At 43.2% G+C, this 14,987-nt stretch overlaps 1 protein-coding gene and 1 long non-coding RNA gene across 2 annotated transcripts; both read right to left on the reverse strand.

Annotated features, from left to right (window-relative positions):
• Positions 1 to 1,666: 1,666 nt before the first annotated feature.
• LOC129778174 (uncharacterized) lies at positions 1,667 to 2,138 on the reverse strand. The gene is made up of 3 exons (XR_008743387.1): positions 2,059 to 2,138; positions 1,825 to 1,975; positions 1,667 to 1,770 (listed from the first exon to the last, which is right to left on the reverse strand). It is a non-coding gene; the product is annotated as an uncharacterized LOC129778174 (long non-coding RNA).
• Positions 2,139 to 11,744: 9,606 nt separating this feature from the next.
• LOC129778172 (mannose-1-phosphate guanyltransferase beta) lies at positions 11,745 to 13,639 on the reverse strand. Its single transcript, XM_055784910.1, has 2 exons — positions 13,049 to 13,639; positions 11,745 to 12,982 (listed from the first exon to the last, which is right to left on the reverse strand). The coding sequence occupies exons 1-2, from the start codon at positions 13,208 to 13,210 to the stop codon at positions 12,044 to 12,046; spliced, it is 1,101 nt and encodes a 366-aa protein (XP_055640885.1). The 5' UTR covers positions 13,211 to 13,639; the 3' UTR covers positions 11,745 to 12,043.
• Between the last annotated feature and the right edge of the window lie 1,348 nt (positions 13,640 to 14,987).

The following is a 14,987-nucleotide window of genomic DNA, read 5'->3' on the forward strand; positions in this document are numbered from 1 at the left end:
TAGAAAGTCAATATCAATATGAGATATGGAAAGCGAAATCAAAATCAATCTTGCCACACAAATCAGAAGCTCCATCATCAACTGCATTGGAAATTTTCTTCAACAATGGATTGAATTTTTGCTGAAGTTTACGCGGTGCGTTGAAGATATCGATGCCTTTTGTCGTTCCTTTCTTAGAAAAAGGCAAATCAATTCTTCCGTCACTTCAAATTTTTGGATATACCCAAAAACTATAGCTAATTGATTGTATCATAAATGTCTGTATTCTCATCCATTGCCACTGAATAAAATACAATGTCAACAGATCTTACTTTCATACTTTGAATCCAGTGTCTTAGAATATCAACAAATATTCACGAGCAACGAATATGGTTTCATTTCAGTGTAAATGACTTTTTTTCAGCTTGAAACACACTGCCCTCATTATATTTATGACAATATCAAACGAGTTCATTTTGTGCATATCGGTGATGCATGAATAAATTTGCTATAATGAATGAATGCGGCATTGAGTGGGGTTCATAACTTCGCTGTTATTTATACTTTGAATTGCAAAGCAACAAATTGATATTCATCACATTCGAAACGATATTCGTTCTGGCATTGATTTTGAGTCAAAATTCAAAAACAAAAAACTAGTCAGACTGGACCATTTAGAGAACAAAAACGCCAGAGTTCGATGAAACGAACTTTGCGAGAAATCGCGCATGATTTTGTTTGGCGAGACGGTAACAATGGCATAAATAAAAACCAACCGCACACGTCTGCCTCAGGTTAAAAGTAAACAACAGCTGATATTCATTGGGCTCAAATGAAATTCAATTCTGGGATGTTGTATAATCAAGCTGAAAATGACACTGTTTCCACCCACATATTGAAGAACAAAAGTTCATCTGCTCATATTCACTGGTTGTCTGGATCTGTCATTTTGATTTTCGTTTGGAATATACTGGTTTGCGATGCAACCTAGCTCGAAAATCTATGCATTTGAGCCTAGCGAAGATGATTTTTTTCAACACTGTTTAAGTCAGATTCTTACAAACTCACTATCCGATGCCACACCTTTCATGGAGCAGCATTTTTTCCGCTACAATGTAGCTTGATTCTATGCACAACACGCTCGCTGACTTCAATAGTCAGCTTGTTCTCTTAAATCAATTTTTTTAGTACGGACTGTACCAAAAACACTTATATTATTGACGCATGTTCGACTCTTATATCGTTTCAGATTGAACTCCTTCATCACAGCAACAGCTTCGCTACAAATCAGACCTCCGGTCCGTAAAAAGTAAATTTCGAACCATTTCTACTGGAAAACAAACCTTTCCTTTTTTCCTTTTCCTTTTTTTGAACCGTACGAACGTAATGCACCACCCACTCTACATTGTTGTGTCGAATCGGTCCCAACAAATGGTGTCGACAACGATGCCGATATCGTGCCATTTTGCAATGATTTTGTCGACCTACCCTTCGTATTCAACAACCAATTATGAGCCAAGGATGTGCCAATCTGGCACCACGTCGACCAATCGCAGCACTGCTTGAATCTTATTATAGCTTTGTTTGTGTTTAAGAAAATTAAAATAAAAAGTGCAGAAAAGCGTTCTTTATAATCATTTTATTAAACGCATAAGACGATAAGACGATAAGCTGATCATTCAACTCTTGTAATACCATCATCATTCGAAGCATCCCCCTCATTCAATTCGTTAACATCACCGGCCAGGATTTTCATACGTTATAATGAGGGAGAAAGTGCGGCAGCAACAGCTGAAATAAAATAAATTTTAAAGCCTAATCTTCTATCGTCTTCGCTAGTAATACCATTCTATTTATCCTCCTCAGTTTAGCCGTAATATATCGTAATTAATCGTTTCATCTTATTCACATCCTCGCTAATCATTCTTCAATCACTAGTGTTCCAGCTGCATGTTCTCCAGGACGGGTTTGGTGCATGACATTTGTGCCGCAACAGCTGAAATAAGATGAAGTTTACTTTTGAGAATAATGAAAATATAAGCCTACCGTGTTAGCAAGTCATTTGATTTGGGAAATTACCTTTTACTGTTGCAACCATTCAACCACTGCTTCAATGTTTTGTTTTTAAATGTAGCACTTGCTTTCGTGTTTTGAATGACAGCTTAGCGAGAAAGAGAGAAAGCAAAGCTACAGTGATCGCTCTGTTCAAGTTATCTTGTAGAATTATAGCTGAAACTATAGACATTGTTGCCTGCGGGAGGCAAGGTGAGGTAATATTCCAGCATTTTTGTAGCACCTTTCGTCGCTCGGCCGACATGGTGTCCATAACTGCTCGAAAATATAGGAATCTGGGCAGGCAAACGTATGCTCACCGACGCTCGGCCGGACCTAACTAGAGGATTTTCACCTATGTTTCAAACTAACCTAGCAACCGGTGAAACACAAGTTTGCTTGCGAGAGGCTGCCGCTTCCGACAGCAGGTCGGCGGCCGACTTAGATTGCGTCATCTCTGCGGCATGGGGTTCCTTATCCTCGTTAGATGGGAACTTCACCCCTATTACATTGTCCTCAGAATAAATTTCATTGTGAAAAAGTAAATACATAATAAAAAAGGCGTTCCGGTGGCGTCTTCCTGGGAAAACCCACTCGTGAGTTTCGGTAACCTTTTTTTTTCGCGAGCACTTGCGGTTAACGCACAATCACACCTTTTCTTTCCTTCCGTCCAAGACGGGCTCGATACCGTCGCTTTTTTCCAAACTTTTTTTTATTCGCGCGAAAACCTTTTTCTTTTCTTTGGCAGACTTATCTCACTTCTTAACTAGGCGAACCTAGCCAGAATTTTCACCTGCCCCCGGGCTTCTGAATGCCAAAGGGGGACTAGGCTCTGCGGAATGCACGTATCTGCATGCTCGTGCTGTTTTAGTCCTGACCGAGGAATTGTCGGACAATCGCGGAGGTGCTAAGGATGACCGACTTTTGGATGCCGGCCAATTCCTTCTCGATGTTCAACACCTTTAGCGCTTCCAGAAGTGTCTTCGGGATAATTCCAGTTCCAGAGAGAACGACTGGAACAATTCTTGGGACCTCCCTTAGCCCCCACAGTTCCTTGAGCTCCACGGCCAATGGTCGGTACTTGCAGATTTTGCGACCGTGGGTCTCCTCCAGATTCTGGTTCAGTGGAATAGCGACATCGATGATGGTGACTTTGCGGTCGCTCTTGTCGTAAACCATTATATCTGGGCGGTTGTGGTGGATCGAGAGGTCGGTCAGAACAGTGCGATCCCAGTACAGCTTGAAACGGTCATTTTCCAGGACAGGTGCAGGCAGGTACCGGTAGTTTGGTACGTTGTCTTCCAGTAGAGCACATTGGAGCGCCAGTTGTCGATGAACAATACGGGCCACGTTGTTGTGGCGCTCGGTGTAGGCTGCGTTGGCCAAAACGGGACAGCCTCCCATAATGTGCTCTATGTTTTCACCTGGTTGATGGCACATCCGGCAAATGTCATCAACGTCTTGATGCCAGACGTACCGCCTGCAGTTTCTCGTCGGCATTATCCTGTCCTGGATGGCTATCATGTCGGCTTCTACTACTGAAGAGAGTTCACCACGCGTTAGCCACAGATTAGATGCGGCCTTGTCGACGTGTGGCCGGTCCAGTTGATGGGGGTGGGCACCATGCACTGCCTTCTGCTTCCAAGCTGCAATCTTCTCCTCCACTGTCTGCAGATTGCAGTTGAGTTGGTACTCCGCTTGCGCCAAGTGCAGAGCGCTGTATCCTCTGTCGGCGGCGCAGACAGCCCGGTATAGCGCGTTTTGGTTGGCGCGTTCTGCGAAGTACTCGCGCAGTTGTCGTACCTGGGCAACACACAGTGCAGAAATGTCGACGATTCCAAGTCCCCCTTCTTTGCGTGGTAGTGAAACTCTCTCCAGTGCCGATTGAGGATGGTGCATTCCGGCCTCTTTGAATGCTTTCCTCATCCTCCTCTCAAGGTCCTCTAGGTTAGTTTTGCTCCATTTGACTACACCAAAACTGAAGGTCAGCAGGGGAACCGCGAATGTGTTGATCGCGCGTACCTTGTTCCCCGCGTTGAGGAAAGTCCTCAGGACACAGTTCACTCGACTCAAGAACTTGTCTCGCAGCTCCGTCTTGATGTCGGAGTGGCGAATCCCGGTGAGCTGTCGGAATCCAAGATATTTATAGGATTCGCCACGAACCATGTCTCTTATAAACTCGCCGTCATAGACCTCGTAGCCTCCGGATTCGGTAAGTTGTCCTTTCAGCAGGTGGACACAGCGACACTTGTCGAGGCCGAACTCCATACAGATGTCCCTGCTTATGTCTTCGACAACCCGGATAGCTACACCTAGACGCTGACGTGAATCAGCGTAGACCTTGAGATCGTCCATGTAAAAGGTATGGGTCACTTCTTCGTGGGCGCCGTCGCCATACCTTATTTTATAGCCATGACCGTTTCTATTGAGCGTCCTACTGAGGGGGTTCAGTGCCAGACAAAACCAAAGCGGGCTGAAAGAGTCGCCTTGGAATATCCCCCTCTTTATCTGCAGCGTTCTAGACTGCAACACATTTTCCCCATCACTGAGGTGCAGAGACGTACTCCACTGCCTCATCGCATGCTGCAGGAACCTAACGACGACGGGATCAATTTTGTAGAGCTCCAATACCCGGACGAGAAACGAGTGAGGTATGGAGTCATAAGCCTTCCTGTAATCGATGTAGGCCATACTTAGGTTCCGCTGGTTATATACCGCCTGGCCGACTATGGCTGCGTCGATGATGGCCTGGTCTTTGCAGCCATGCGTATTTTTCCTGCATCCTTTCTGCTCTTCTGCGATGATGTGATGCTGTTCGCAGTGAGCAGAAACTTTGGCGGTAATTATGCTGCTCAGTATTTTGTACAGACTCGATAGGCACGTTATCGGTCTGTACTTTGATGGGTTCAATGTGTTGCTGTCTTTCGGGAGGAGGAAGGTGACGCCACGGGTGGCGAATTCAGGAAGGTTGTGTGGGTCACGTAGCACCTTGTTGAAGCACTCAGCTATCTTTGGATGTGCGACGGTCAGCTTCTTGTGCCAAAAGTTCTGGACACCATCGGGGCCCGGTGCTGCCCAGTTCCTCAGGTACCGCGAGGCTTCGCGGACATCGTTCTCTCCGACGATGATAGCTGGCATCTCTCCAATTTCACCACAACTCTCCTCCTCCCGTCTTAACCACATTTGCCCGTCGCGATGTTCTACTGGGGTCTCCCAAATACCAGCCCAGAAGTTCGTCACATCGCTAATATCTGGCAAACCTTCGCGGTAGTCGGGCTTCTCGTCGCTAATGTGGTCGTAGAACGCTTTTTCGTTATCTCTGAACATCCGATTTTGTTCCTGGCGCTTTGCAGAGTCAGAGTAACGTTTCAGCCGTTTAGTTAGGACGCTCAATTGCTGTACCAGTGTGTCGAGTTTTTCCGTCAGCTGGTGAGCTCCCAGCTGGCGAAGTTCAGTAGGCCGCACGATCACAGCAACTTGGCGACATAATTTCGCCGATCTGCTGCCTCTTTTGTACGCCATCAGTCTTCCAATTGCGGCGCGCTTGTTTAGGATCCGTTGCTCCAATCTCCTTCGCCATGGAGGCTCACGCCTTTCACGGAGATGTTGGAGCAGTCCGCCTCTTGGCCTAATACGGTATCCTAAACTTTTGGCGGTCGCCACAGCAGCACAGTAAACTTTCAGTTGCAGCTCCTCCATGTTCTCAGCATCAACCAAGTGCAGCGGAAGAACGTGCTCGTTCATGAGCTTTACTGCACTTGTCAGCCTGCGGGAATGCTGCAACTTCGGGATCCTGGGGCGCGACAAAGGGTCCGTGTCGCGGAACTGTGAGATCGCCTCATCGTAATGGAAGACCAGATCGCGTAGTAGTTGTTGATCTGGCTGTGGATCTTCCGGCTCAGGGGGTTGTTGTACTGTGGCCTCCACTGGTGCTGATTCGCGTGCCCCATTCGCGAATGAATTGCTCAGCCGTACTGAACTTCGTCTCGACACATCGCTTGCTCTGCTTGTTCTGGAGCTTAGTTCTCTCTGCACCTGCTGCTTGATCTCGTCGACTTGCGTTTGGGAGAGCATATTGTTGCGTACAATCGCTCTACGCCTCGCGTTCATCGCGTTTTGGTCAAGCCTCCCGACGAACTCTGGATACGCTTCCTCGAACATTGCGAGTATTCGAGGGCGACCGCTCATGTCCGTCTCCAAAGCAGTGCAGATGTAATAGGCGCGGATCACGAATTCATTCATTTCATGTGTCCACATGATCCGTCGCCTAGTAGTACCCACAAGTGTGGACGACTGTCGTCTGACAGTCGCAACACGCCTCGTAGGCGCAGCGTTTCGTTGGTGATGTCGATGGCTGCTGTTTCCGTGTGGCGGTAGCTCTTCGGGTTGAACCCGGCTGGTGGCCCGCTCTTGCACATCGCCCTCCAGCCGCTGGCCGCTCGCTCTTACGCCCGTTCCAGGACCAGCTCCAGTTCGGGGACCCTCCTCGGGCGATCGCATTCTGAGTATTCTTCGTGAACGTAGCTCCATTTTCTGGGTGTATCTCCTTTGCCCGGGAGACAGCGGGTTGGCAAGGCCTCCATGACCCGGGAGGCCTTCCCCGGGAGAGATATAGCGCTCTGACTCGCTCGCACCCCCTCACTTAGCCACTTTCGACACCCGTTCTCGGAGCCAAGACCAGGTGTGTGTTTCCAGTTCACGCCCGATCTAAAAATGTCGTCATATGATCTTCGTGGAGGCGTGAGATAGGAACATTTGAGACCAACAGGTAGGCTCCTACCCTAGTGTTGATCCCCATTTGAGAACCAATTTTATCCTTTTTTTTTTTTTTTTTTTTTTTTTTCTGTATTATAGTGACTTTCAACGCTTCTGGCTGGTTCGTCACTTTTACCTTCCATTTTGGAAGAATGTCGGGAGTGAGAATTGAACTCGTGATCTTGAGCGTGAGAAGTATGGATGTTACCTCCACGCCAGATCGGCTCCCTTTTTCTTTTCTCTCAAAGTCGACCGTCCTTGTTGAAGGTTTATTTTCAAGTTCCTCTTTATACCTTTTAATATTGATCATCAACCTCTTGACCCGATCATTCCCCTTCGGCTACCTCACTCAAGATCCGAGTTACCAATTTCGGACCTATCTTGCGATTGCTGGCAGGTGTTCTCCGATTAAGGCGGGGCATCTCTGGTTAAGGATAGTGTACCAAGTCGGTGCAAGTGAGGCGTGAAGCGGTGACAATTCACGCAACGCCGCACTTAGCTTTCTCCGACGGTGATTTCTCGGAATTCGCGAACCAATTTCATGTATCAGGCTGTATTAACAGTCACAGATTTTTATGCCCCAATAATGAATGTTATAATTCTTACAACTCTTCTGTGTTCTGTAGTTTAAAATCCAGACGCTTATAAAATCATCTTCTATTGTTATATCCTTAAATTTGAGTTTCTTGGATCGGTAAATTTGATTTTTCCTTAGAGAACGGAAACGATGTTTCGACAACAGGATTTGATTTAGGGGTGACACCCAAACCACCCGTCCCGGGTATCACGCGATCACGCTACGCCACTAAAGGGTGTGTCACATCAAATTGCATCACGGAAAAAACGCTGTAGAAATTCGCCCAGTAGACCGATCCTTTTGAAAATTTTAGACAGTAAAATAAAAACTATTAAACAACTTTTGGCATTTTCTTTTTATTCATACTTCGAGCCCAAGCCCGTATGCTCGCACCTTCCTCTTTACCCCGTCCATAAGGTTCTGTACAACGTCAGGTTGTAGTTTTTTTTTTTTAACAGAAATCCATTTTCTCTTGAAGTCCGCCCCCGATTTGACAACTTTTGGGTTCTTCCGGAGGGCCTGCTTCATAATCGCTCAATATTTCTCTATTGGGCGAAGCTCCGGCGCGTTGGGCGGGTTCATTTCCTTTGGCACGAAGGTGACCCCGTTGGCTTCGTACCACTCCAACACGTCCTTTGAATAGTGGCACGAAGCGAGATCCGGCCAGAAGATGGTCGGGCCCTCGTGCTGCTTCAATAGTGGTAGTAAGCGCTTCTGTAGGCACTCCTTAAGGTAAACCTGCCCGTTTACCGTGCCGGTCATCACGAAGGGGGCGCTCCACTTTCCGCAAAAGCAGATCGCTTGCCACACCATGTACTTTTCGGCAAACTTGGATAGTTTCTGCTTGCGAATCTCCTCCGGAACGCTGAATTTGTCCTCTGCGGAGAAGAACAACAGGCCCGGCAGCTGACGAAAGTCCGCTTTGACGTAGGTTTCGTCGTCCATTACCAGGCAATGCGGCTTCGTCTGCATTTCGGTGTACAGCTTCCGGGCTCGCGTCTTCCCCACCATGTTTTGCCTTTCGTCGCGGTTAGGAGCCTTCTGAATCTTGAATGTACGCAGGCCCTCCCGCTGCTTGGTCCGCTGGACGAATGAACTTGACAAATTCAGCTTATTGGCGACATCCCGGACCGAACTTCTCGGATCACGACTAAACTGCTTAACTACGCGCTTGTGATCTTTTTCACTGACGGAGCATCCATTTTCGCCGTTCTTCACCTTCCGGTCGATGGTTAGGTTCTCGAAGTATCGTTTTAGTACTCTGCTGACCGTGGATTGGACGATTCCCAGCATCTTACCGATGGCCCGATGTGACAACTCCGGATTCTCGAAATGAGTGCGCAGAATTAATTCACGACGCTCTTTTTCGTTCGACGACATTTTTCCAAATTTACGAAAAATTGACAGTGAAGCATGGCCAACGTGATCTATACACTCATATCTGATTATAAGCGAAAGCTGAAGATATAATTCCTAAAAATCAAATTTCTACAGCGTTTTTTTCCGTGATGCAATTTGATGTGACACACCCTTTACTTTGATGTTCGAATAGAAATGTGAAATGTTTATTACATGTTTAACACTTTTTACCAGCCGTATGGCACCCGCCATGTTTTTGATGCCAACATCTCACACGTCAGAAGTATTTGTTTTCTTCAAAACAGCGATCCGCGTTGACGGCAGTGAGCTTCGTTTACTAGTTTAGGGGAGCGTCAAAGAACAGCTGATTTTCAGTCGGAGTGAACGTTTTCAAAATTAAAATTATGAATGAAAATTAGCTTTCCCATATCAAATTAGTATTATGTTCAAATTAAAAACATTTTTGTTTGCAGGTGGGGAAAAGGCTCATACGAAAATGTTTGTTTATGAAGACAACTTTATATTATAAAGAAAAAAATCAGCAACTGTTACGGACGGAAAATAGACATCACAATCCGATAGGGAATCCCAAATAAAAAAAGGGAAACAAGAGCAAATTGAAGCGATAAAATTATAAAATTGAGAGATTCATTTATTGCGGATAAGGGTAATAAACTAGGATGCTTCGGCCGCTTGTGGACGAAACAAAGGAAATAGAAAAAGGGAAAAAACGTTTTCCCCAAGAAGATTGTTTACGTCTCCGGATAGGGATAGGGAAAGAAAAACAATAACATAAATTTTAGGCCTGATGAACAGACGACAAATATTTTCTTTTCTCTTTTTAGTTTTTTAGTACCTGTAGTTTGGGTAAAGGAGAATTCTTTCTCCTTCTCTTGAGTAAGAAAAACGTGTATATATATTTTAGCAAAATAGAAATAAAGTAGTCTAAGAACAGAACTCACGCGAAAGCGTAAAATTTTTCTTTACCATAGAGAAATTTTCAGCAACAATGTTGGAATTGTATGACCATATGGTTGAATGAAAGTCAGAAATACGTGTTTCTAATAATTAAATAGCATAATGTGAAAATTTTCATTCAAATTTTAAAATTTGAAAACCGGCTTCGTGTCTTCTAATCTGGTAGAGATTACACTAACGATTTTGGGACCCAAATTATGACTCTAACTTGAAGTCGCCACCAGACGTCGACATTATCGCGAATTACCAATTTACCACCATCTGATGTGATATCGTGATGTCGATGATGAACTTTTACAGCAGAGGGATAGTGAGATAGGCGGTGACGGTAGGTAGAGTGAGATAGCGATAATCGTGTCATACACCTACTTTTTACGGGTACTGGCAACTATATAGCCACCAACGATTTTATTTTCCCTCTTCTTTATCAATAAATTATCACTTCTAGCCTTATGTGGTAACTAGTTCTGATGTCTAGCAACATGCTTGATTTTTTTTAGTGATAAAAAATCAAAAACTATTCATTTTGGAGCCATTTTCGTGATAATTACTCCCAATTTAGTGCAGTAAAAGCAAATTTCCCGAAAAGTCATTGAAAACAGTCAATTCGTTGAAGTTTTCAATACATATGAACTGTTTAGGACCTGCTGAGTCTGATCATGAATTTTATTAGTTGTTTTGTTGAAACTAACATAAAAATATTCAAATATAAAAAAATCCTTTTTACCATCAGGTGTTTAGCGCTAGACGGGCAGGTGGCCTCTATATTGCCACCAACATTTTGCGCTAGCCGGGCAATGGTAACTATATTGGCAACAATTTTTTCAATGTTTTTAATTGTTTTGCGTATTGAAAAAAATGTTTTGTGTATTTTAGCATGTAAATATGTCATTGTATTGTAGTTTGCGTTGATTACGTGCCCAGTTATCGCGGCCCTTTAAAGGGTTGAAGAAAGACAACATTACTTCGTGTTGTCTTTTTAAAAAAATAATTAATTGGAAAAAATCATACGATTTTTCAAAAATCGATTCTTTGGTACCGATTTTATCAGTGAATCGATCACTTTGCCGTTCCGAAGATCGATCTTTTTCTAAAGATCGCCCAATCCTATTTGACACCACTAAAAATTCGATGGGGTTGTTGGTTCAGGGCCACTGGTCGGATTGGGGCCAACTTCCCCTATGTTACAAAGAACTGTTAGAAACCGCGAAGTTCAAAATAAAAAAGTATAATTTGCAATTGAAACATGTTAGCTAAGATATAAGGCTATCACGTCAATCACACATAACGTTGTAGAGGTTTATTCAATTTGAGAACAATCTTACAATGTGTTAGGGTGGGTTTAGACTAGTGATATATTCGTGTGAAGAAATATGATTAGATTTATAGAAATCGCATCGACCGTTTACACCGTTTACAATATATTCATTATATAAGCGAACTTATATAATGAATATATTCATATTTTCGGTGAATCCATTTACCTGAAGTAGAACTGCATCCAACTTGAGTGATTTCTTACCAGTGAGAAATTCACCAGCGTTTACATATGCCTGAATTTATTCTATACATTCTATACATATATACCTCGAAGAAGTGTATCATATATATTCTCACCCGTTTACATCTATTTTCGGGTGAATAAACCCATCTATAGCTATAGATCTCCCTAATGTAAACTCGTCATTAGATTGTATGGAATTGCAATTGTAAGCGAACACAGCGATCTTCAACTGATAAGGATATGGCTAAGCTCAGACGAATTCAAAATTCTGTTATTTTCATAATTTTGATTTGGCTTGTGATAGAACCATAGCAAAGTTGGTACAGATTCTGCTAATCATAAACAGGGAAGGATATTTGTCGAATTTCTGCAACACAATTAATATATATAGGTACACAATCGTTCTGCCATGGTTCAAAATATGTGAAACGCATAAATAAAAAAAATGGAAGAAAAACTTCCATTTTTAAAAAGACGAGATGAAATCTAAAGAAAACACACGCAGAGGATAAGAAAACTTCAAATAGTGAAACAAAACTATGCTTCGTTCATATTTTATTGGGAACTGGAATGCAGAACAAATTGATTTGATCAAAATAAAATAACCAATCTAAAATAACATAAAATATTTGAATAACTCTCCTAAAAAACTGGCTTCGAAATGCGATATAACCCACACATTATCTTAATCAGAAACACCAGTTCGCGGTGCATTAGTCACTCACCGAATAGCTGGTTTACAATATTTATTCGGTGGCCTGCCGATTTTTCGATTTGTTTACCAAACATCCGCATGTAAACGAAAATAATGGTAAACACAACGCGCACCTCATCCCCTCCTACATAATGATTTGTGGCTCAGGAACACTTAACGCTATGCTCTTATGCGGCAGTACTTGACCTCCATTGATGTAGATTTCATCTTGCACAATGACATCCTCCCCGAGCACGGTGGTGCCTTCGAGTCGTACCCATCGTCCGACCGTACTGTGCCATCCAATGATGCAGCTCTCCAGCCACGAGTGCGATTTGATTACCGCACCGCGCAGGATTGTGCATCGCTTAATACATACACCGTCTTCGATCACCGCATCCGGTCCGATGGTCACATTTGGACCAATCCTGCAGCCGACTCCAATTTTGGCACTCGGATCAACCAAAACGTTCCCAACGTGCCCCGCAGGGCCATCATACAGAAGCTCCGGTTGACGCTGACGGAGCGAGTTCAGATACAAACACATGCCGGTTAGGAAATCCCTCGGTTGTCCAATATCCATCCAGAATCCGTTCAGCTCGAAAGCGTACAGTTCTTCCTCACGCGACATGACTGGGAAAATCTCCTTCTCGATCGATGTCGGCTTCAACTCAATCCGCGAAAGCACCGATGGGTTCAGAATGTACATTCCGGCGTTAATCTTATTGCTAACGAATTCCTGAGGTTTTTCGATAAAGCTTTTGATGCATCCGTTATCCGAGTACAGGACTACTCCATACTTGGATGGCTCTTCTACCCTGGTCACAACGATGGTACCCTCTTTACCATGTCGTCGATGGTATTGTTCCAGTTCTTTGAATGGAAAGTCGCAGATCACGTCCGAGTTGAGCACGAAAAATGGCTCCGAGCTTTCCGCTAGAATGTCTTTGGCAAGCGCTAGTGGGCCAGCGGTTCCGAGTGGTTCCGTTTCGTGTGAAAATATTAATTTCACGCCCAGTTTTTCAACCTTTTGCTTCAGTTCTGCCTCCATTTGTTCAGCCCGATAGGACACCGCTAGAATAACCTGGAAGGTACCGATCTCATGATAACACTTCTATTGCTAGGACATAACATACAGATTGCAATTAACCTGGTTAACGCCAGCCTCCACAAGTGCTTCGATTTGGTGAAGCAAAATGGGCTTATTGGCGAATTCGACCAGTGGCTTCGGGGTGCTCAGTGTGAGTGGCCTCAAACGTGTCCCGTACCCTCCGACTAGAATAAGCGCCCGCATCTGACCAACAGTTTCCATTGTGTTAGATTTTCCGCCTCAGGATGACTAATGAGCCCGTGACCGACACGTATCTATTCGATGTTAAACGCTGTACGACTACGTTAATGCTGTCGGGGTGTTATCTTCTGCTGTGAAGCGGACCCGGTTTGTTTACTTATTAGAGCTATAGCGAGTTTCAGTGGCGTTCTCTCCGTTCAACAACTACACGTCAGTGAATCGAAACAGGTCTTTGTACTCTCACAAGCTCACATATAAGGTTCGTCTAATCATTACCGACTTATTTTGAATCGTTCTAACGTTGTTCAGTATTGCCTTGTTCAACCTTTCATCTGCGGTACTGTTTTTGAGCGATTGTTCAGTTTGTTTATGTTAAAATATTGTGTTTTGTTCATCTAACGAAGCAAATGTCCAACACCACAAGCACACGTATACAAACATTGGTTGGCAAAATGTCAAAATCGTTCTTACACGATGATGCAATTTTATCCCTTTCTTCGCTAATCAAGCTTTAGTTCATCAAAAATTGCATTCTGAGGGTACTCATACACTGTTTGGCCGAAGCCAAATATTTTTTTTTTTGACAGACAAGATTTGATCAACGTGTACCGATCAAATATATTCGACACAAAACACGACAAGCAAATATTCGGTTATTGGATGTATATTTATTTTGGGCTGTTCTTCGATCTTGTCGGTACATGGTTAGGTTACCTTAAGTATTTCAGTTGAAATTTTCCCATATTCGATGTTTGACATTGGTTGCCACTGTTCATAATTGAAGAACTTTATCTTTCAAAAAGTTTCAAATATTTGATCTCCAGACAAACTGTGTATTAACCTTGAGGAATTCGCCTTGACGGCATTGAGCTTCGTATTTCTTATTTATTTTATTTTTGACGAAGGACTACGTCTTTCATTTCTATACCGAGGTGTAAAATCAAAGTTTCGAAAAACGAAAGCGTTACGCCGGAGACCGAGATTTTGAGCGTTAATAGCTCCCAAACAACTGAACGAAATAGTATGATAAACACTCGAAAGATAAAATGTCTACGCGTTATATACTTGTTAGTTTTTCATCCAAAAACTTGTTTCAATAGCCTTAAAATTGCTTCCAAAACAGGCTATTGAAATCACCAATCAGTATATAAGCGAACGCCGCTCGTAAACCCACAGAGTCAATTTAAAGATGTAGAACCCTAGGTTGATCACTTGAAATGTAGTATTTTATTATAATGTAAACCAAATTGAGAAATAAAAAGTTTAAATAAAAAATAAATTTAAGTGAAAAAAAACAGGAAGTGGGTTATATCTATGGTATAACCGCAAGGGTGACGTAGGACTATCGTTGATTTAGAGATCATTTGTTTGAAGTTGAATCTAAATCCATTCTGAATAAATGAATAAATGAATATTTGGGGGATTTCGAAAACGAGAGCGTTACACGATGGAGGCACAAGGTTTTATGCATCCAATATAGGATACGCAAAACCTTGTTCTGAAGAATAATCTTCAGAAGCTTTCCTGCTAACTGCACTTGATTGACAAATCACAAAACCAAATGTATTACATGGATATTTTATGGATAGAAAACATTAAAATAAACTCTTTCACATGAATGTATTTTCAAATTCCCAGAGGAACTGGCAGATTATTTTCAGTAACGATTAGATATTTCCATATTTTCCTCGATACTGGAAGCCACTGGTGGGCTAAATGCTAACTCGATAACCACCTGTTAATAGCACTTGATTGAAACATATTTGGACACAGTGTTACATGGATAGAAAACATTAAA

This window comes from Toxorhynchites rutilus, chromosome 3, assembly GCF_029784135.1.
Source record: "Toxorhynchites rutilus septentrionalis strain SRP chromosome 3, ASM2978413v1, whole genome shotgun sequence".
Lineage (NCBI taxonomy): Eukaryota > Metazoa > Arthropoda > Insecta > Diptera > Culicidae > Toxorhynchites > Toxorhynchites rutilus.

Coding starts and splice junctions, on each gene's coding strand:
- LOC129778172 (XM_055784910.1), bottom strand. CDS start 13,210: ATGGAAACTGTTGGTCAGATGCGGGCGCTTATTCTAGTCGGAGGGTAC. Junction 12,983..13,048: donor TGGAGGCTGGCGTTAACCAG/GTTAATTGCAAT, acceptor GGTACCTTCCAG/GTTATTCTAGCGGTGTCCTA.